General features: G+C 35.8%; 1 protein-coding gene across 1 annotated transcript in view; it reads left to right on the forward strand.

Annotated features, from left to right (window-relative positions):
* LOC306862368 (tyrosine-protein phosphatase non-receptor type 13-like) overlaps window positions 1–22,850 on the forward strand; it is a 70,989-nt gene that overhangs the window by 40,609 nt on the left and 7,530 nt on the right. Inside the window, exons 10-36 of the mRNA XM_079405137.1 lie at window positions 412–610; window positions 1,407–1,481; window positions 1,558–1,732; window positions 2,274–2,424; window positions 3,269–3,407; window positions 3,713–3,865; window positions 4,108–4,290; window positions 4,452–4,614; window positions 5,560–5,923; window positions 8,146–8,252; window positions 9,869–9,928; window positions 11,463–11,552; window positions 11,991–12,098; window positions 12,943–13,074; window positions 13,224–13,657; window positions 14,656–14,784; window positions 15,506–15,599; window positions 16,815–16,900; window positions 16,998–17,151; window positions 17,275–17,489; window positions 17,583–17,681; window positions 18,686–19,041; window positions 20,290–20,443; window positions 20,590–20,745; window positions 21,306–21,477; window positions 21,824–22,034; window positions 22,194–22,279. Coding sequence (XP_079261263.1) covers window positions 412–610; window positions 1,407–1,481; window positions 1,558–1,732; window positions 2,274–2,424; window positions 3,269–3,407; window positions 3,713–3,865; window positions 4,108–4,290; window positions 4,452–4,614; window positions 5,560–5,923; window positions 8,146–8,252; window positions 9,869–9,928; window positions 11,463–11,552; window positions 11,991–12,098; window positions 12,943–13,074; window positions 13,224–13,657; window positions 14,656–14,784; window positions 15,506–15,599; window positions 16,815–16,900; window positions 16,998–17,151; window positions 17,275–17,489; window positions 17,583–17,681; window positions 18,686–19,041; window positions 20,290–20,443; window positions 20,590–20,745; window positions 21,306–21,477; window positions 21,824–22,034; window positions 22,194–22,279 — 4,445 coding nt within the window. The remainder of the gene's footprint in view (window positions 1–411; window positions 611–1,406; window positions 1,482–1,557; window positions 1,733–2,273; window positions 2,425–3,268; window positions 3,408–3,712; window positions 3,866–4,107; window positions 4,291–4,451; window positions 4,615–5,559; window positions 5,924–8,145; window positions 8,253–9,868; window positions 9,929–11,462; window positions 11,553–11,990; window positions 12,099–12,942; window positions 13,075–13,223; window positions 13,658–14,655; window positions 14,785–15,505; window positions 15,600–16,814; window positions 16,901–16,997; window positions 17,152–17,274; window positions 17,490–17,582; window positions 17,682–18,685; window positions 19,042–20,289; window positions 20,444–20,589; window positions 20,746–21,305; window positions 21,478–21,823; window positions 22,035–22,193; window positions 22,280–22,850) is intronic.

The following is a 22,850-nucleotide window of genomic DNA, read 5'->3' on the forward strand; positions in this document are numbered from 1 at the left end:
TAACCAGCTGAACTACCCAGCACTGCTCTTCCCTGCAGTAGATGTTAGCAGTGATGTGGTCATGACAAGGGTTGCCAGGTGTTCCTGATTTGTAGAGCAGGTTTTGGGGCAGAGTTCAGTAATTGATTCCCTGATGGTGCCCAAGGCGAAGAGCTGCGCCATGAGTAACCCACAGCAACCAGCTGGTTCTGCTATTGGGTGGCATGCCAGAGTGCTTACGTAACACACAATGCTTTGCACTCATTCTGCTAGCAGAGTTAGTTGTCTGATCCTATTTTTTTTATTTTAAGGGATTCGTTTTCACCTTTCCATCTTATGATCTGCAAATGCTTATTTGAACAAAAATAATTGATTTCAAAGTAGTGAAAATGGACAGAATTACTACACTTCCTGGTTTTGCCTTGTTTCCAGACTTTTTGAGGCGGGTCAAGATGAGCTGTCAGGCACAGAACTTCTGATCCAGCGTCAGGAAGAGTTACACAGGCTCCAGGCCCGGCTGTCTAGAGCCTCCATCTATCCTGGCGAAGACCCCCGTGCCTCCATAATGGACCTGGCGGAGCCCCTTCGCAACAGTCCTTTGGAAGCAGGCCTTCATCCACGCAAATCAAAAGTAATGCAGTGTAGCTGAATTCAGATTGAATTTACATTATACAAGTTATAGTGTTAATGACAAAAGATAAAGTAATCCAGTTTAACTGAGTTCAGATTGAATTCACTTTATGTACTGTGTATTGCATTATTAATATTCCAAAGAAAATGTAATCCAGATAATCTGAATTCAGATTGAATTGACTTCAACTTTGTGTCATTCACACTATAACTTTTATGCTGTAATTGCATTTAACTGAATTATTATTTATACAGGTTTTAGCACGATTGATGTAAAGCAAAATAATCAAGATAAACTAAATTCAGATTCAATTCAGTTTATGCAAGTTACTGTGTCAATGACAAAGAATAAAGTAATCCAGTTTAACTGAATTCAGATAGAATATGCCTAAAGTGCATGTAATTCAGATTTAATTAACTTCATGCACATTACATAGTGAATAAAATAACAATCCAGTCCTTCTGAATTCACATTGAATTCACTTTAGTTTTGCACTATTCATACTACAACTGGCATTAAGTAATCCATGCTCAATTGAATTTATAGTTACTTCATGTTTAAACGTGAATGATGCAAAGCTGAATAAATAAATCAACTTAATTCACATTGAATTTAATTTATGCAAGTTAGTGTAAATGATGCAAACACAAAAGAATTCGGTTTGACTTAAAATGTTACATTGTAAATTATATGTACTGTATATGTTTTCTGAATGAAAAAGCAGAATGACTTTGAATTGTTACCAAAGCTAAGTTTAACTCTGTGGGACCTTTAAAAATGTATTTTGTACTTGTAGAGTTTGTTTGGCCCTGAGTTTGTGAGGATGAGGAGCGAGCCAACTGTGGGTTTAACCGTTCCTTCGTCCATAATGGTAAGATAGCTAATCTGCTTTGCTTTATATTGCTACGTATTGTATGCATTTATCGTTTTTGCATGTGTTTCATCAGAACAAACGTGGGAAGGTGGAGGAGAGTCAGAGGAAGGTGGGGGTGGTCTTACTGAACGGACAGAAGTTGGAGCTGTGTTGTGATGTGAAGGCGATCTGTAAGGATGTTTTGGACATGGTCGTAGCTCACATTGGCCTGGTCGAGCACCATCTTTTCAGTCTCGCCTACCTTAAAGGTGCATAAAATATCTTCCTTTAAAACTGCTATTAAACCATGCAAAAAGCCAGCCCCTACCTTTCTGCCCCCATTAGTATTTTGTATACCTCTCTGTCTGATACAAAAAAGTAAATATGTCTTGGTTCGTTTGTGAGAAATTAAATTTCCTACACGGATTGGTGTTTTTTGTATCTTATTACTCCTTCATATTAATTTCCTCTTTTGAATGGCATTTAGGAAGAATTTCCTTGAAATGTCAACAGCATGATTTATTGCAGCTTATGTTATGGGTACCTGTTCAGGTAAACAGAGCTATTTGATCATGAAGTGTGTAAATACAACGGAATAAATGACTCTGTTGTTCTCTTCCTGACGTGCTGCCCCTGCATGACTCCTGTAGTTGAGGCTCTAATTGACATGGGTGGTTTGTGTCCACAGATGGTTCATTAAGTCCTCTGACTCATGCCTCCCAAACCAAAGGCTGATTTACTTGTTATGCTGCATTCAACTCTTTTATCAGAATCTGTTTGTTTGTCTTTCTTCTTTTTTTTTTTTTTTAGATGACGAGTTCTTCTTCGTTGAACCCGATGCCAAACTTTCAAAGGTGGCACCTGACGGTTGGAAGGATGATCCGAGGAAAAAGAAATCGGATGTCAATTTTAATCTGTTTATGCGTATCAAGTTCTTTCAGGATGATGTCAATCTGATACAGTAAGAGAGCTGACAACATAATCAGAGTCCAAAAATATAGTTTCTTTCTCATGAGTCGGTAGTTTTTTTTTTTTATGAATTACAAAATAATGCATTAAACCATTGCAATCTTTACCATCAGAAATATAGCTAGGAAGCCAAATGCTTTTACAACGGTTTTTATTTTATTGTTGCAACTCCAGAACTTTGTGGTAACATGTTCCTCTTGTTAGGCTACCACAAAAATATAAACCAGTTCACAGTGGGTCTCAATTATGTAGCAAAAATATGTTTTCAAGGAAATAGTTTGAAATGGCTAAACAAAAATATATTTGTGGTCGGCACATTTTCTTACTTCATCCACCTTTGGCAGCTTCATGTTAGTTTGCAGTGTTTGCTCAAACATGCTCAAGCATGCGCTGGTGTTCAGTGTTAGGTTTGATTTACTGTTTTGTACTCAAGTGTATTTCATGCGCATAAAGGGCAGTGATATGAATAAATCTATAGAAGCATATATATACACACTATTGTTCAAAAGTTTGGGGTTTGTAAAATTTTTTTAATGTTTGCTACTTTTCTCAGCACTAATTAATATAGTTGTGGAAAATGTAACGTTTTTTCAGCATTCTTTGATTAATAGAAAGATAAAAAGAACATTTATTTGAAACATTGTGACAATGTAACAATTTAAAGTTCTTTAATATCACATTTAATCAATTTAATGTGTCCTTGCTGAATAAAATTGTTACATAAAAAAAAATATTTCTGACACCATACTTTTGAACAATTATTTATATTAGCATGTATGTATATCGATGTATTATTCAGTTAACCCAAAATAATTAATTAACATTGTTTTCTATAGACACACAATGACCAAACACCAGTACTACTTGCAGCTGCGGAAGGATATATTAGAGGAGCGGGTACGCTGTGACCTGGAAAATGCCATGATCTTGGCGTCTCTGGCACTCCAAGCAGAGTTTGGGGACTATCAGACCGAGGTACAAACTACGTAGGAAAAATAGAGGAATATTTTGTTTGAGATTTTTGAAATCTATTATTTTTTTATCATTTTTTTGTTTGTTTTTTTATTTTATTTTATTTATTGTAATTTTAATTGTAATTTAAACTGTAAATTGTAATTTAAATTATTTAAATTGTAATTGTAATTAAAATTTTATATTGTACTCAAAGTGCATTGTATCTAAAATCTATGAAGAATCTTAAATTCTATATCTAGGAGTTTATCTTGACCGTCTGAGCATCATCTTATCTCAGTACATGTTTCTCCTCTTTGTTCCATCAGCTTCATGGAAAGACATATTTTCGAACGGAGCACTACCTCCCTGCTTCGGTACTGGATAAGATCGATCAGACCACCATTAAAGATGAGCTACCCAAACTCCACAGCTCATACTACAACGCTTCAGATCAGGAGGCCGAACTTGAGTTCCTCAAGGTCGGGAACGAAATGCATCAATCCTTCAGTGTGATTCTAGGCGGAGATTCCTGATTGGACAGGCTGCAGCAATCTATGTTTATTCACGTCAATTACGGAAGATTGGCCAATCAGAAATCTCCGCCTTGTGAACAAATGGACTTGAATTATTTTGATTCAGTTCAATTTCCTTTCCTAAAAGCTGTTGTTGTAGACTGCATGTGATTTTTAGATCTGTCTCATCATTTCTCTGTTATGTAAAGGTGTGCCAGAGACTGCCGGAATATGGAGTTCACTTCCATCGTGTGCTTCCAGAGAAAAGATCCCTTACTGGCATCATGCTGGGCATTTACTCGAAGGGTGTCCTCATCTTCGAGGTCCTAAATGGAAATCGAACACCTGTGCTAAGGTTCCCCTGGAGGGATACCAAGAAGATCTCTTTCACGGTAAGATGTTTAAATTTGCATGTTTACATTTAGTGGAAATCACATGACCGTGCTGGAGTTTCCCAGAAAAACCAAAGAGGTTCTGCTTCAGACTGTTTCCACATGGAATCATTTGGAGTGTCAGTAACACCCCGTATGTCTTTTGTGTTTCTGTATGGTAGAAAAAGAAGATTTGCTTGCAGAACACTTCGGACGGGATCAAACATCTGTTTCAGACAGATAGTCAGAAGACCTGCCAGTATCTGCTGCACCAGTGCTCGGCCCAGTACAAATTCCACCTGCACATGAAAGCCAGACAGAACAACCAAGAATTGCAGGACCTGGGTAATAAAAAGAAAGAGCAAACAAAATGGCGACTGAGAAATCAAACATTTGTTTTGCACTTTATGAATGCAAAAGCACAAAAACGCAAATAATTTAAATATAGATTCAAATGGCATTAAAAAAAAGTTTTAATTTTATTTTGCACTTTTACTTTGGAATCTTTTTAAAGAAATCAATACTTTTGTTCATAAAGGATGCGTTCTGATCAAAAGTGTTAAAAATTACAATAAAGACATTTGTAATGTTAGAAAAGATTTTTCTTTCAATTAAATGCTGTTTTAAAAAATTCTGTTCATCAAATAATCCTGGAAAAAAAAAATGATCCCAGTTTCCACAAAAAATAACTTTGATAATAGTAGTAAATGGGAATAAATATTCTACAATACAATAGTTTTACTGTGCTTTTGTTTAAATAAAATATTTTAAAAAGCTTACCGACCTCAAACTTTTGAGCAGCATTTAATGAATTTACTTCTTTTTTTAAATTTTTTTTTTATTTTGCAATATTAAACAAATCACATTTTGTTTTCAAACTTTCTTCTGAGATGAGAGAACAATTTTAAAGACAGAAGAAAGACCACTTGAGGACTTCTGATGTTTAATTTCCATAATTCAGAGATATTTGCATCAAAGAGAAAACAACTCTTGGTTTCAGGCAGAATATAAGAGTTAAACTAATTAGTAAACAAAATGAGAAAAGCTAATTTGAAATAAGAAGCCTTGAGAAAACTGGGAAGTGTTCCAAATGGCCCTTTCTTCTTAGGCTGCTCTTGAAGAATTGGCATTAAACTGAAAGTTTCAGGTTTGAAAATGCACTCTAGGGTCAATACAAGCCATAATGTAAAACTTTCTTTGTTGCGTAAAGGCAGAAATGCCATGCAAACTGAAGTTCTTGGATTTAACGGTTGCTCTTTTCTTGTCCTTTACCATCCTTTTTCACTGCAGAGAACTCTCCTCTGAGCAGTCTGCAGTACTCTGATGGGATGGGTGCAGTTAGTCTGTCCCCCAGCTCTGACCCTGAACTCTACAAGAGGATGTCCTACTCTGAGATCTCCCTCAGCAAGAGTTCAAGTCAGATCTCTGTTCCACCCGAACCGACCTTTCCGGGGTTCAGCAGCAGCTCCAACCCCAGGATGAAGAGTCGTTCCCATCATAACTTGGGTCAGCTGCCTGAGTCGCCAGAGCACAGGATGGTGCCTTTCAGTAGCCAATCACAGAGCAGCATGACACGATCATTAGCGCTTGCATCAACACACCAGCGTGCAAGCTCCGACACGGACTCCATCACTGTTGCCAGACCGCAGGAAGGGTGAGAGACATGTGCAAACATTATTTATAAAACAAATGACATGCTTGTGTTATTCACTGGTTGTCTTGTCGTTTTTGCATTCTCATCTCATCTCTCACCTTTAGTTTGTCTTATACGGTCATTACACCTGTCTCGCTTTCCTCTCTTTGTACCAATCTCCTGCTCTGAGTAATTTTACAAAATCTTTATGCCAGTCTCACTCTCTAACTCTGACATGGTTCCCTTGCTCTTCTCTTTTACAATATTTTTTACATCTTTTTGTGTCTTTTGTAGTTTGTCTGGCAAGTAATGTCTTTACACCTGTCTCGCTCTCCTTTTCTGCTGTAGTTTGTTTTGTGTCTTTGTCCCCGTCTCACTCTCCTAATCCATACAGTTTGTCTTTTTTTCTTTCTGCTTGTTAATCTCTATTTTCATAGTTTCTTTTAGTGTCTTTATACCTGTCTCACTCTAGCTCTGACATGGCCTCTCTTATTTCTTTACAACTGCCTCAATCTCCTGATCTGCTGCTGTTTTTTACATACTCGTCTTGTTCTCTTGCTCTGCTATTTTACAATATTTTTTACAGCTGTCTCACTCTCCTAACCTTGTATAATTTGTTCCGTACTCCCAAATAGAGAATCACTCATTCTGCTTGGCTGCAGTTTGTCTTTTTGTAAATCTTTACGCTCATTTATGCTTATTTTACAATGTCTTTACACCTGTCTCACTATCTTTTTCTGCTGTAGTTAATGACATCTTTGTCCCCGTCTCACTCTCCTGATCCATACAGTTTCTTATTTCTTTCTACTTAATATCCATTTTCAGTTTTTTTAGTGTCTTTATACTTATCTCACTCTCCTGCTCTGAGTGAATTTTTTTCTTTTCTTTACAATGACTTTACAACCGTCTTGCTCTCTAGCTTTGACGTGGCTTGTCTTATATTTCAAACTGTCTCCTGCTCTACAGATGATTTGTCTTATATCTTCACACTTGTATCACTCTCCTTCAGTGATTTGTCTTATATCTTTACACCCGTTGTTTTCTCCTGCTTGGTTGTAGTTTGTCTTGTAATTTCTTTACAGTTCTCTCACTCCTGTAGCTTATCTTATAAGGTTGTCTCACTCTCCTCTTCTGCTGTAGTTTGTTTTTATGTCATTGAATCTCCATCTCTTGATTTAATTCAGTTTGTCTTATTTCTTTATACCTGTCTTACTCTTCTGTCCTGAAGCATTTTTGCTTTACGTTTTTACACCCGTCTCACTCTTTTGCTTTGCTGCAGTTCGTTTTCACTTCACACCCGTCTTTCTCTCACGATTAGCATTGTGTGCCCTGTAATGCCTTTATACCCGTCTCACTCTCCTGTTCTGAGTGATTATTTTTTAAATTTGTTTTACAATATTTTTTACACTCACTCTCGCGTCTCCCTCTCGACCACTGGCATGGTTTCTCTTATGTCTTCATACTTGTCTCACTCTCCTGCTCTGCTGTGCTGTCTCTTTACACCCGTCGTCTTCTCTTGATCAGTTGTAAGTAATGTCTTCATACCTGTCTAATAGATAATAACTAACTTTAGCGTCCTGCTATGTCTTTTTTGTATCTTTGCACACAATTTACACTCATTTCACAGTGTCTTTACACCTGTCTCACTCTCCTAATCTACTGTAGTTTGGTTTATTTCTTCAAAACAATGGCATTGGGTCTACTATCTTACATCTTTATACTCGTCTGACTCTCCTTCTCTGCTACTTTTAGTTTTTTATACCCATCTCACTTTCACGCTCATCTGCAGTTTGTGTTCTAATGTCTTTTACGCCTGTCGCACTCTCCTGTTCTGCATTTCTCTGTTGCTCTGTCGCTTGGCACTGTGCTGCCTGGGGCCAACAGCGTTAATCAGCTCTCATGGGAGACAGACAGCTGCTGTGTATGTGAGAGTGACAGTCTTGAAACTGTGTTTGCAAACATTATGTTCCTGTGAAGATAATTGTAATGTTTTAGACTCCACGATGTAATGCGTGTTCGGTGGGTGAGATCTTGATTTAGCAGATTGTAATCAAGCACGTTTTTATGAATTGAGTATATAATTCCAGCTTGTAAATATGCAGTTTTGCAGAATTCCTCGCTCCAGCGATTATTATGGATTGATCAGAAAATGAAAATAACTGCATTTATTCCGCTCTGCTGCTGCAAGTAATTGCCTCTGTGCTGATTTTCATGACCATTTTCTTTTTTCCCTGCATCATCAGTGTGTTCAGCAGCACGGTCGATGACAGTCCCCACTGGAGCCCCAAAAGCTTGAAGAAAGAGTCTGACTCTTCCTCCTGTGAGGACACGGGACAGGCGTATGTCGTAGGTGAGGACGACGAGACACGACCGGCTGTTTCTTTCTTATCTCCACTCGCACATGGCTCATCACCCTCAAAGACAATGTCTTTCTGCTTTTGAACGTTCTCTAACTTCCTTACTTTGTAGTCTCTCTCTTCTGATAGTCTGTCAGGATAGTGGGCGGAATCTGTCTGTGCGCCTCTCTGTGGTGTCAGCCGCTGTCTGCCTCTTTCGTTTTATCTTTTTAACAGCTCTCTCCCTCTGTTCCCTCACTGATCTTTTCATTTTACCTCTCCATTTCATCCCATCAGCCGCTGTCAGATCAGAGAGAGCAGCAGCCCAAATCCTCTCAACATCTTCCTCCGCATGTAGAGAGATGCCATAAAGAGATTACAGTCTGAATTTATGGGCCTGTACATGCATCACTGCATTTCTATATGTCAGAGAATAATACAACCCTTCATACAATTTAAAAGCCACTGTCGGTGTTTGGCTGATGCTGGTGTTCAGTGGATGTGGTTGATATTGTACTGACAGGCTGTGTGTCACAGTGATTTTACCATGCTAAAGAATTGTATTTGGGTTAAATTGACCCTATTTATCTTCTTCATTCATATTCCAGGTTTCATTGTGCACAGTCTTTTGGTGCATATAAATCCAAAGAAATAATTTTTCTTTTTCGGGTGACATACAAAATTCTTTTACTTTTTAATCTCTTTGTTTTGGTACGTAGCACCAGGATTCAGTTATTTTTTAGTGGAAATTCATTTGGAAATGCATGATGTAAAATGAAAACACTGTTTTGTGTTATCTTTAGCCATGATGCAAACATTATTGATTTAAAATGACAATATAAGACAACAGTTTTCAATAAATATTTGGTATAACATTTTAAAGTTGTATTGAATCTACAGTACAGTTCAAAAGATTTGGGGAATTTAGTTTTTAAAAAAGTATATATATTTAAAAGAAATCTCAATGCTCACTAAGGCTGCATTGTTTGAACAAAAATACTGTGAAATATTATTTCAATTTAAAATAGTTTTCATTTGTATTTGTTTATTTATTTCAGCAGCAGGAAATTTTCATGTATATAAAGATCAAAAGAACAATATTTAGTTAAAATATAAATATTTTATAACATTATGATTGACTTGACTGTTAATTATAAAGACAATTATAAAAACAATAAAGATCAATTTAATATTTTCTTGTTGAACAAAAATATTAATTTCTTACAAAAAAACAAAATAAAAACAACAGTTTTAATAATTAATAATAATACTAATCAGTTTGTTCATTAAAAATAGAAACGTTTGAAATTATCAAAAAATATTTACAAATAATACGGACAAATAAAATGTAATAATTGTATTGATCCAATCAAAGTCAAGCTATCATTTTTATAAAACCAAAAAAAAAAAAAAAGAAACACAATAGCTAAGATTGAGAAGGCATTAATGCATTAAAAAAAAGTGCATTATGCATTAAAATATTGTTTTATATTGAAAATAACTCAAGGAAGGTCATTGTTAGGATATCAGACTTAATTTCCCCTTTTAGACATATACTTAATTTTTGATGTAGTCTAGTGCTTGATTTGTGTTTTTTTTTTTTTCTCCTTTTTTTTCCCCTGATCCTCAGGTGTGAGCATGCACAGCTCTGGAGTGCCCTCTACTCCTGCCTCCTCCATAGGAATCACTGGTACGCTATACAATCTCTGTTTCGTTAAGCACAACGTGCTGTACTTTTCTGCCTGTCATCTGTTTCTTTTCAATGGTCAAATTTAGTAAGTCCTAAACGTTGGTAGGAAATGTCATGTCCTGGTCTGACCCTAAAATACAAACATCTGCTAAAATTGCAGTGAACTTTACGTGAAGCAAAACAGGCCTGTTTTTAATGTCAATAACAGTAGTTTACCTCTCAGTGACACCGACCTCCGCTTAATCAGAGCTCAGGAACCCAAAGTCTGATGAGAACTTGCCAAATCCAACATGCTCCGGATTGCGATGTCTTTTCTGGTGTTTTACATGGCATTGAGAACATCTTTTTCAAAAGCTCTGCTCTCTCGCGCGCACACTTGGCTCAAGTTTCATTGACGTCTGTCTCTGGCTCAGACGCATTCTGCTTCGTTAAGCTGTGTGTTTTTAATCAGCTTTGATATACGGCTGTGTTGTGGGCTAATCTCCCTCATCCTCGAGAATGAGCTGCTGGCCACGGCTGTTAGTATAGCACATCAGAGCTGGGCCAAAAATAATGCCTCAGCACCAAGACACTAGTTATGAAAGATTAGCCCAGTTTATGGAGAGCTGTGCATGTGTTTGATATGTTTAATGCCAGTATAAATACACAGAGCAAGCGTTAGCCTGCTTTCAGTAGCTCTTCCCAGTTCTTCAACTTGTTACATCAGAGATGTATACAGTATTTCCTAACTATTCTTTATTTGATCAATTCAAAAAGAATTTTTTTTCAAGTATACACATTTTTAAGTTTTGTATAATTATAAATTTTTTAGATACACAAATTACTACGTTTTGTGTTCTGTACTAAATGTATATAAAGAATCAGATAATAGCAGTAAGTAAATAGTAGTAAAAAAGTTAGTCAAATTATAGTTAACTGAAGCTAAAATTAAAAAGCATTTTTTATTTTTTTAACAAATCGATAAAAAAAACAATTCAAACATTTAAAAAAAAAAAACTACAAAAAATATAAAAAACAACATTATTTATCTCTATCAAAACCGATTTATTTATTAAAGCTACTTATTTATTTATTTTTATTTATTAAAGCTACTTATTTTTTTATTAAAGCTAATATTTTTTTTTATTAAAGCAATTTTTTTTTTTTTTTATTAAAGCTACTTTATTTATTAAAGCTACTTATTTTTTATTTAAACTACTAAAGCTAAATAATTAAAAAATATTAAATTAAAAGGATTACAAAAATTACATCCTACATGACACCTTTAAAATTAAATGAAAGATAATTGTGGTGCACATTGTGGTCTGTAGAGTTTTTTTTTTTTCTTTTCTTTTTTTTTTCTTTTTTTACATTGTGATGCTTTTTTTTTTTTTTTTTTCATTTTGAAAATATAAATTTATTACTAGGATTTTAATTTTGTAATTGTGTTTGTGGTGGATTGACCTTCTGAAAGTTCTCAAAGTGTGTTTGTATGAATGAACACACTCTGTTTTAAAACCCAGACCTCTTCCCCTTTGGTATTTCCCACCCACAGACTCCTTGAAGAAGAAAGTACATGCCTTACCCTCCCCAGAGCGAGAGATACAGACTGTAAATCTGAAGAAAGACGTCAAGTACGGACTGGGTGAGTAACAAGACCCTCTGCTGCTGGGACGGGGTCACATGTCCAGTCAGAATGGAATTTTACTGACACAGAAATGCTGTTAAACGGCCAGATTATCGACACACACACACACACGCACACACAAACGACTCTGACAGGAATAAAGCGTAGTGTGATATATTGCAGAGGTCTGGCAGTTCTCACAGCTCACACACTGACTAATGAATCCCACTCCAGAAGAGAGAATGTCCTGTTATACATCCGCCTCAGATGGTGACCTGCACTGAAATATCTTATCAGGATTCGGCCTCAATAAGAGGTTCTCTATCACTGATAAGAGAAATACATTTAGTACATGCACAAATGACAGTTTCAGTAAGACATCTTTGACTCTTTGGACATTTGTCTTTTTGTAGCAAGATACAGTAGAGTGAAGTGTGTGGTTTGTGTTGCGCTCAGGCTTTCAGGTGGTAGGTGGAGAGAATTCTGGCCGGCAGGACCTGGGCACCATCATCAGCTCCATCACACCAGGTGGACCAGCAGATATCAACAGATGTCTGAAACCAGGTATGAAAGTGGAGGGGAGTGGTGCTTTCACCCTTGATTCTTTACTTATATGTAGTTCTTTGAATTTTCCAGTTGAAAGCATGATGTTTTAGTGGAGAAATTCACAAAGTTCATGCAAACTTATCCTTAAAGGATTGTAGAATGCTTCAAATCATTATAAAATGCTTTGAAGTGATTTAAACGTGCTTTAAATCAGTGGTTCTCAAAAAGGGACCCTCAACAAACATCCAAGGGGGCAGCAGAATGGCTTAAAAGTATTTAAATTAATAAATTATTGTCAGTGTATTCAAATAATTTAAAACAAAACTAAATTCTAATTCTAAAAACAGTCAAGTTAAAATGTTTTCTTCCCCTTTAATAACTATTGTTTGTAATACTTTAGCTGTGAAATAATTTTAAATGCTTCTAGAATACCTTTTTTTTTATTTTAGAAAATTTAAGGAATGCTTTCCTGTAATCCTTTGAATAATTCCCGAATGATCCAAAAAAATTGTTTTGTTATTGTTGTAGTTTTAGTATAACTGAGCTACTATTATAATTTTTAATTAATATTTTGAAAGTTTTTTTTTTTTTCTATTTTTATTTTAGCTTTGAAGTTTTTTTCTTGTTTTTTTTTTTTAATTAGCCTTTTAATATATTAACAATTTTTATTTAGTTTATTTTATTTCATTAAGATAAACTAAACGAAAATGAGAACTTTTTATATATAAAAAATGTGTGTATAAAAATAATATTTTTTTTTTTTTTTTTTTTTTGTAATCTATAATAACCCTATTGTAGAACACTTTAAACATTTTACATTGTTCAGTGTAAGATTAACTCTACATTTTTGTATTTCCTGAAGGTGACAGGCTGTTGAGCGTGAATGACGTCAGTCTGGAGAGCCTGTCACATGACACTGTGGTGGAGATTCTGCAGAATGCCCCTGATGATGTTACGCTGGTGGTCTCTCAACCTAAAGAGAGACTGTTTCCAGGTAATGGAAATAATTTATTGACTTTGCATGTGGTCATTTTGTAAGGACTATAACACAGTGCAGTAAGATTTCACCAGAATAGACTTTTCTGGAGAAATTTGTATTATCGTGATGACAATACTTATAAACAAGCATGTTTTTGCCTCTAGACTCTCCTTCAGAAATCCATCACTACAAATCAGCCACACAAAATCAGGAAGTAGACGTCAACTCTTCCTCTGAAGATCATACATGCTCCCCTAGCCCTCCTCCTGCTGCCTCCAGCAAAACGTCTCCGCCTCAGTCCATTCGACAGGGGAGCATCAGCTCGCAGGACTCCAGGACCGAGAGCGCCAGCCTCCTGCAAACAAGTCTCAATGGATTCCATCGCAACGTTCCCACCGAGGGTCCTGCACCCGTGCAGTCCATCCCCACTGACAGTAAACTCTCTGTTGAAGCTACACCACCAGCTTTACCCCCTAAAACCAGAAAATCCAAAGTGCCAGACGTTCCTAAAGAGCTGGAATTATACTCAGACAGAGGGGATTCGGACATGGATGAAGACACATACTCAAGTAGCCAAGAGAAACAACAGACTAAAAAGGTAGAATCAGTCTCTGTAGTGATTTAAATGAACTTTGACTCTCACCTCAAGGTTTTTAGTTTCTAGTCAGCGTCTGTTTGATGTGAACTTTGAGATGTGTGCTTTTTAAACTTCTCAGAAAATATTAAATTGCTTTTTTTTTTTGAATATTAGGACAGCTCTTCCTTGCTCATTCCATCCCTCCTTGGAATTCCTCATATGCAATGAGATGCAGAACATAATTTAGGATTTTTCAAATATATTTCACATTTACACTGTGCTCTAACCAGGTGTGATGTTAATTCAACATTGCCAAGAAAAACGATTAGGAGAGGTGTTTTATTACCTTTCTAAGCAGTTTCCGTTTCTAAATGTCTCATAGACTTGTTGAAGGAGGTGCTTAGACCAAGTTTTGGAGTCAGTAAGATTTTTTTTTTTTTTAAATGTTAATGAAAATAAGTTTCTTATGCTCACTAAGGCAACATATATTTAATTAAAAAATGTATTTTGACTGCAAAACATTTAATGCACCCTTGCTGAAAACAAGTGTTAATGTCCTACAAAAATAAATCATAGTGACCCCAAACTCCATAGAAACCACATAAGAATGGTGTTGGACCAATGAAAATTCAGTATGGGCAGTGCTAAACATCACAGCCGAGTGACTGACACAATCTTTTGTCATGAATTGCCATAAAGTCTGTGAAGATCAAAAACCCCTGGTTAGTACATGGTGTATCTCATATTGAACTTTATATTTATCAGTTCCACATTTCTTAGACCTAATATCAGCATTTAGGTTCAATACATACACTTCAGAGTCACACAAATGTCAAATATCAGTGAAAACATTCTAACTGCTTGCGACCGTCCCTCTCCTCCTTTCTGCCCAATTGCATTTCTGAATGTAAATGCAATGCAGTTTTGCATGTCAACACCATTAACCTCTGACCCCTTGACCCTTGCATGTGTACGGCTGTGCACGGCCTTGTATTTACCCAGCTCTTCTCTGTTTACAGGGGGTTTCTCCCAACACCGTCACGGAGTCTTTAAGTGCTAGTAGCCCAGAAGTCAATAGCCTCCAGCCTGGAGATCTATTTGACGTTGAGCTGTCCAAAATAGACAGCAGTCTGGGCATTAGTGTCACGGTACTGTTTGGAAAGGTTTCCGCTCTCTTTTTGTTCTCCTTTGTTTCCCTTTGACTTACTTTTTGTGTGCGTGTGTGTGTGTGTGTTGTTGTTTTTGTGCCCATAGCCCTCACGCCTTTCTGAAGCTCCTCACTTGGCTTCAGTTTTGGGAAAGTAGATTTGGCTCTTTGCATGCAGATTTGTACAGGCATTTGAATTGGCTCCTTCACTAACGGTAAAACTGAAACACAGTAGGTAGAGCAAAATGCTGAAACAGGCGCAGCCAAGACAACATGCCACATTTACAGTTGTGTTGTGTTTGTAACAGAGAAGCACTAATGCCTGCATGGATTTGCATTCGCTTGTCTGCGGTGTGATTTTACAGTGATCTTTCTTGAGATTTATGATCATGTGGTGATATGTAGGTCTTGTGATTTTTGATTTATTTTTATTTTTTTTAATTCAGTATTTCAGAATACTGCGATGAAATGTATTAATCATCAATTCAAGAAATCAAGTGGTTTACTTTTATGATTGTAAGGATGGGTGCTGTTGATTTTATTAGATGGTTCAATCTCGTTCAATCATTATTTGAAAATGGTTCAATCATAATCTAGAAATTATATAGTGAGCATGTCCAATTGATTTCTTAATACACGCGTAGACTCAAAACACAGAGCACAGGCATTATTTGCCATGATGCATTTCTTTATGGGTGTATTAACATGTTTGTCTGTCTCAGGGCGGATCAAACACAACAGTGAGGCATGGAGGAATATATGTCAAAGGTGTCATTCCTAAAGGAGCAGCTGAGCTTGACGGGAGGATAAAGAAAGGTATAAAAATATACAAAAAAAAAAAAAAAAAATATATATAGATATATATATATATATATATATATATATATATATATATATATATATATATATATATATATATATATATATATATATATATATATATATATATATATATATATATCTCCAATACTTTTGGAGGGCACTGTGTATATGTATGTATATATGTATGAATAAATGATATGGTAAATGATCAAATAAACTGTGTGGTGCGAAAATAGGCTACCCTTTCTGTTTTACAAAATATGTAATGTAATTATAATATGTATAAAATGTCCCATGTTGGGTGGCAGGATATTAATATTGCAATCTATTTGAATATAATAGACTGAACAAAATTATAAACGCAACACTTGTTTTTGCCCCCAATTTTCATGAGCTGATCTATTTACACAAAAGGCCTATTTTGAAAACACCTTTGGAGACGGCTTATGGTAGAGAAATGAACATTCAATTCACGGGCAACAGCTCTGGTGGACATTCCTGCAGTCAGCATGCCAATTGCACGCTCCCTCAAAACTTGTGGCATTGTGCTGTGTGATAAAACTGGACATTTTAGAGTGGCCTTTTATTGTGGCCAGCCTAAGGCACACCTGTGCAATAATCATGCTGTCTAATCAGCATCTTGATATTCACACCTGTGAGGTGGATGGATTATATCGGCAAAGGAGAAGTGCTCACTAACACAGATTTAGACAGATTTGTGAACAATATTTGAGAGAAAAAGGGCTTTTGTGTACATAGAAAAAGTCTTAGATCTTTGAGTTCAGCTCAGGAAAAATGGGGGCAAAAACAAGTGTTGCATTTATAATTTTGTATAGTATTAATAAGATTCAATTCTTGTTTTATTGAAGTTTTGAAGTTTTTGGTTTCTGACTCTTGCTTTCAGTGTATATTTTATAATATATAATTTATAAAAAAAAATGCAATATTAATATCCCACAAACCTAAGTAGGACAAGCAGTTTGGAGAAAATGGATAATATGATATATATATGATATGATATATAATTTATAAAATATAATGCAACATTATTCATCCCACAACGCTGCAAAGGACAAGCAGTTCGGACAGTGGATGGATAGTAATATAATATAGTGTAATATATAAATTAAATAATATACAATTTTTTCGACGATCTATATTTTTCAAAATTTCAATAATGCAAGCCTGAGTGTTGATTTTGTCGGACAGGTGATCGTGTGGTGGCTGTGAATGGGAAGAGTCTTGAAGGAGCGACACACCAACAGGCTGTCCAGATCCTCAGAGAGACTGGACAGGTGAGAACTCTGGGTCTGAGGCTGCACTGCGCCCCCTAGAGGACTGTGCTTCTCTGAAAGCTAACTGTGTTTTTTAAAAATAATTCCCGCTGTCTAGGTGGTGCATCTGTTGATGGAGAAAGGTCAGCCCCCAAAAGACAGTATCCATGCCCCTCTGACCCCACAAGACACTTCTGAACCTCAGAACGCAGCTGCAGAGGAGCCGCCACCACCACCTCCAAAGAAAGCAGAATACAGCTTCATTACTCCAGGTATGAGATGGAATCGACACACTTGTTGATGAACATTTGAAAATGTGCTAGAGGTTAAATGTGTGGGATGATTTTTGAACTTTGGAAGAGTAAATCGTCCTCTTTCTTGTTTACCCCCTCTAGATAACACGTTTGAGGTGGGTTTGCTGAAGAACACGTCTGGTCTGGGCTTCAGTTTCAGCCGTGAGGAGAACGTTCCCGGAGAGCCTGTGGGCTCCAGCATGGTCCGGGTCAAGAAGCTGTTTCCAGGGCAACCAGCAGCTGAGAGTGGCCGCATCGAAGTGGGCGACGTCATTCTACGTGTCAATCAGACGTCACTCAAAGGATTGTCACAACATGTGCGTTAACCCTTTACTTTTACTACATTCTAAAAAAACAAAACATAAATAGTATTATTAAAACATGTCTTTTGTTCTTTGGTGTGTTGTCAGGAGGTGATCTCTGCTCTGAGGGGTACAGGACAGGAGGTGACCCTTCACTTGTGTAGACCTGCACCAGGGGTCTTACCTGAGATGGACCCTGCCATTAAAGTAAGGCTTTTAGTTTTCATCTCGTTGATCTGAATTCACATCCGTGCATTACATTCCTTTTATCTAAAGGAATATTCTGCTTGGTTTTCACTCAAGAATATCAGGAAAAGTGCCACCAGAAGAGACAAGTTATTTTTATTAAAGATTATTATTTATTATTTTTACTTTGATAAAGTATTTTGGGACTTGATTTTTTTTTTTTTTTTTTAAATGAGTGTTTTGTTTTATTTAGGGTTAGGGTTTTGTTGTATTTTGAGTCTTAATTTGAGTATTTTATTTTTTATTAAATTGTATTAAATTTAGGTTTTATTATTATTGTATTTTATACTTTTTATCTTATACTATGTTTTTATTTCAGTATTTTATTTTAATGAGTATATTGTTTTATTTATTGCATTTTTGTTTATTATTAATATTGGTTTTTAATATTGGTTTATTTAGCTTTTTTTCTTTAATTTTGAGTCTTAATTTGTTTTATTTCCTTTTGTTTTATAATATTAATCTGAGTTTATTTATTTGTTTGTTTATTTAGTGCTTTTTTATTTATTTATTTATTATTAGTATTTGGGGTTATTGTTGCATTTAATTAAATTTTATTTTGAGTATTTCATTTTATTTTATTCAGTTTTGAGTTGAGTATTTTATTTCATTGAGGGCTGTTAATTTCTTGAGTTTTACTGAGTTTAGAGATCTATTTTGTCTCTTTTTCTTTTATTTTGAGTCTTATTTTGTTTTGATTTGTTTTATGGAGTTTTATTACATTTGATTATTATTTTATTGAGTATTTGTTATTTTATTTATTTATTTATTTTTAATTAGTATTTAGGGTTAGGATTTTGTTGTATTTTAATTTTAGTATTTATATTTAATTAAAAATGTAATGTATTTTATTTTTTCATTTTATTAAGTCTTTTTGCTATCTCAGTAGCTCTCCAGTTTAACAGCCAACCTGTTTTGGGATATTTCACATCTTCAAAATTAAGTCTACAATTGACTTTCCCTAGACTCCTGTACCCTCTCCACGAAAGGAACCCCGTCCTAAGCCCCAGCCTGATGCCAAGACGAGCTCCCCACCTCAGACGGAGCGCCCTTGGGCGGTGGGTCCTGTGGAAGAGGCTCTGGAGAGGCTGCTGGTGAAGTCGCCCAGTCGCAGGGACAGTTACAGCGACAGCACAGACAACGACGAGTTGGAGGAGGCCTTCAGCCCCGCCAACCTGGAGCAGGCCAGTCAAACCTGGGACCGGAGTGTCTACCAGACCCCCATTGGAAGACTCCCATACGAGGCCGATATGGACGACACCATACGATCAGCTTATTACTCACCCAGACAGTCCATGTCTAGACCGGATGTCAGCAGAAGGTCAGAAATGTATTCTTTAAGCATAAGACACTTTTTGTTATGTTAATATATGTTTTCATGTATAAGAGCTTTTCATGTATAACTTGGCTTTGTCAGTCTTTTAGAAATAAACACTGTTCTTGCATAAGCCGACATGATTGTTTAATGTAATTGGGCCCAGGTTACAGAGTTCAGGTGTGACGGCACTAATCTCTCCTGTGGGAGTGTTTTGCTCAGTCTGTATCATGTGACTGAGTCAGACAACATGACAGCCAGCAGCAGTGAAACACTTGTTTGCACTGCTGAATGCAGTGTGACAAAGATCTGCAGCAAAAATGACGTGGCTTCTTTTGACTGGCATTTGCTTTGACATAATCTTTTAGAGTAGAAATGAAAATAATGAAATGACAGAAACGGGTCGATATGCTGTATTAACCTATTAGTCTGTACAAACTGCTAGTTACGCCATTTCCAAGTTAAATTTTTTGTTTCATTTTAATGTCGATCTCAAAGTATTTTCTTTTTTTTTATTTAACATTAGTTTTTTTATGTTCTGTTTCTTAGTTTCAAGGCCGATCTCATAAAGCGTTTTATTTTCTTTATTTTGGTTTTAATTTAAAGTAAGATTTTTTCACATTTTATTTGTTTTTAGTTTCAAAGTCAGTTTCATAAAGCATATTTATAATTAATTTTAACGTTTTATTTTTAGTGCCCATCTCATGGAGTACACTTTTTCTTTTTAATTTTTAATTTAGCATCTTTTTTTTTTTCACTTTATTTATTTCAATTAGCATTTTGGTTTCCGTAAGCATTGATCTCATAACGCATTTTTTATTTAAATGTTTTATTTCATTTTTAATTTAACATAGTTTTTCACATTTTATTAATTAATTTATTTTGTTTTTAGTTTAAATGTCTATAAAATATAAAAATGTAATATTTTAGTTTAAATATTTAAATATCTCAAAGCATTTTATTTTATTTTATTTCACTTTTTTTCCATGTTTCTTAGTTCTTTCAGTTTTCTTTTTCGGGTTCTTAGCTTCAGTGTCGATCTTATGAAGCAATTTATAATTATTTTAATTTTAATATTTTAATTTATTCTTAAATTAAATAAGAAAAAATTACAATTTAATGTAGAAATCTAGAAAATACAATATAATAAGATTTTTTTTCCTTCTTTTAGATGGAGCACCTCACATTTTCTCAATGTATGTCACAGAATGCATGTTTATTAATTATGTTCCATTTCCTGTCTGTGTCCTCCAGTGATTTGGACAGCTCTGCAGTTCGTATGTCATCTTCTCCAGCCCTGCCTGAGATTGGGATCCTGAGCCCCAGTCCAGACCCTCTTCCCCCACCGCTGCCAAACACGGTTAACCTCTGTCTGCCAGATCACGGCCAGGAGGAAGAGTTCATCCCTGTGAGTGACCATTAACTTGACGACAACTTGATCTCTGTGTGTTATTTAATCCAAATGATCTTCTTTTGAGAATTTCTAATAGAATATCCTGCATGTGTTGAGGATCTTCTCTGCTCTGATAAAGACAGGAATGTTTGTCTTTTTAGGAGGTGGAGCTGAAGGTGTCTCTGGTGAAGTCTGATAAAGGAAGTTTAGGTTTCACTCTCACCAAAGGGAATGACAATAATTGCTACATCCATGACATTATCCAGGACCCTGCTAAGGGAGATGGCAGACTGCGTCCAGGGGATCGCATGATAATGGTACAGCATCGCCACTGGGTGATGGGTTTATCTTTCCTGTTGCTTTGCAGAACTATTTGAAACCTTTATATAGCTAGTTAAAGAAAGTCGTATTTATTTAATTTTTGCATACATACATACAAACATACATAGGAAACAATACATCATCAGAAAAAGATAACTTTTTCAATTTTCAACTTCCACTACCAATAAAAATTTTGGGTTGGTAGAATTTGAGGTTTTTGAAAGATTTATTTCATTATTTTCAGTATTTCACTTTTTTTTATTTTTGTTTTTATTTTATTTGTTAACATTGATTTTGTTTCAAATAATGATATTTTTTAAATGGTTTTTTTTAGTTTTAGGTTAGTATAATAACTATGGCAGATAGTATTAATGGGAGGGACCTTCTGATTTTAGAGAGCATTATATTGGACAAATATTTTACATTTGTCAACCTTTGGCCTTTATCAATACACTACCATATAAAACGAACACATGGGCTAAAAGCTGCAAAACTTCAAATTTAATTGTATTTTACACATTGTAATGCATCTTCACTCGTCTTCCTCTGTTTATAGGTGAATAACACAGACGTGTCTGGCATGAATCACACCGAGGTGGTCAACCTGGTTCGTGCCGCCCCCAAAGTCGTGGACCTTGTGGTCGGCCGCATCCTAGAACTTCCCAAACCACCAATAGAAGCCCACCTCCTTCCTGACATCACGTTTCAATGCCACGACGAGTCCTTAGGTAATGGAAACATCAACGTATATATGGTAAACGATCCTCTTTACCACGCAATGCCTTCGGTCTTCTCAGAAATACCCAGAATCCTGCTGAGTGAGTGGATTCTGCAGCATTCTGGCTGTCAGAGGTCAACAGTGCTTTACCGGGTCACACAAAAACACAGATATGCATCAGAATAAACAAAGCCCACCTGCGTTTCACTGGAAAAATGAGCTCATGGGGTTAGACAACATGCCAGATAAAGGGTATCAGGTTTCAGCCCGCTGACAAAAAAGCAAAAGAAAGAAAAACAGAAGGTGGCGTTAGGGTTAGCGCAGCTAAGTGTTTGTTTTCTGGGCGTCTCTTGCAGGGCTTGTTCTCGATGGAGGAAGTGACAGTGGGTTGGGCGTGCTGTTCGTAAAGGACATCATCCCAGGATCCGTAGCCTCTGCGGAAGGCAGTTTGAGACACTTGGATATCATACATTACATCAACGGCGCTCCAACGCAGGATCTGACCTTGATCGAGAGCCGCAGACTCCTGCAGCTGTCACTGAGGAATCTCAGTCTTAAAGCCACCAGGTGAGTTATTCGCTTCACCTTCACAAAAAACACTTTGAAGATCATCCATATTACTTTCAGGTGTTGGAAAGATACTTTTGATGGACTTTTTTTGGCCGTTGTTATGTGATATGTGTAACACTTTTGAACGGATGCCACTATCTAACTATATTTCTGCAGGGATGGGAAGCCTGTTTTTCCGGGTGAGGAGCAGATTTCGTTACTAAACAATAACGTCAGTCCTAAAGTCTCACAGAGTATGAACGGTAAGTGTATAAATTAGCAGTAACTGCATATTTTTATCAAAATGTAACCACTGTTCTGTAGTTTTGGGTCAGGAGGATTTTATTGTTGCCGCTTTTGAAAGAAGTCTCTTATGCTCACCAAGGCTGTATTTATTTGATTAAAAATGCAGCAAAAACAGTAATATTGTGAAATATTATTTCATTTTCAAATTCTATTTGAATGTTTTAAAATGTAATTTACTCCTGCAATGCAAAGCTGAATTTTCTGCATCATTACTCCAGTAACTCTTCAGTGTCACATGATTCGATACAGATTTGAGAAATTCTTTAGAAACTTTGTTTTTTATGTTTTTTTTTATCATCATCAATATTGAAAACATTTGTGGAAACCATCATTTTTGTTCAGCATTTTTTTAGGAGTCTTTGAATGGAAAGTTTAAAAGTTTGCATATAATTGAAATAGAAAACATAAATGCCACTTTTGATCAATTTAATGCATCCTTGCTGAATAAAAGCATTAATTTCCTTTAAAAAAAAAAAAATCATATACTATGCTCAGATTGAGACAAATTAAGAAAACTGATATCAAAAC

Source organism: Barbus barbus, assembly GCF_936440315.1.
Source record: "Barbus barbus genome assembly, chromosome: 43".
NCBI classification, from domain to species: Eukaryota; Metazoa; Chordata; class Actinopteri; order Cypriniformes; family Cyprinidae; genus Barbus; species Barbus barbus.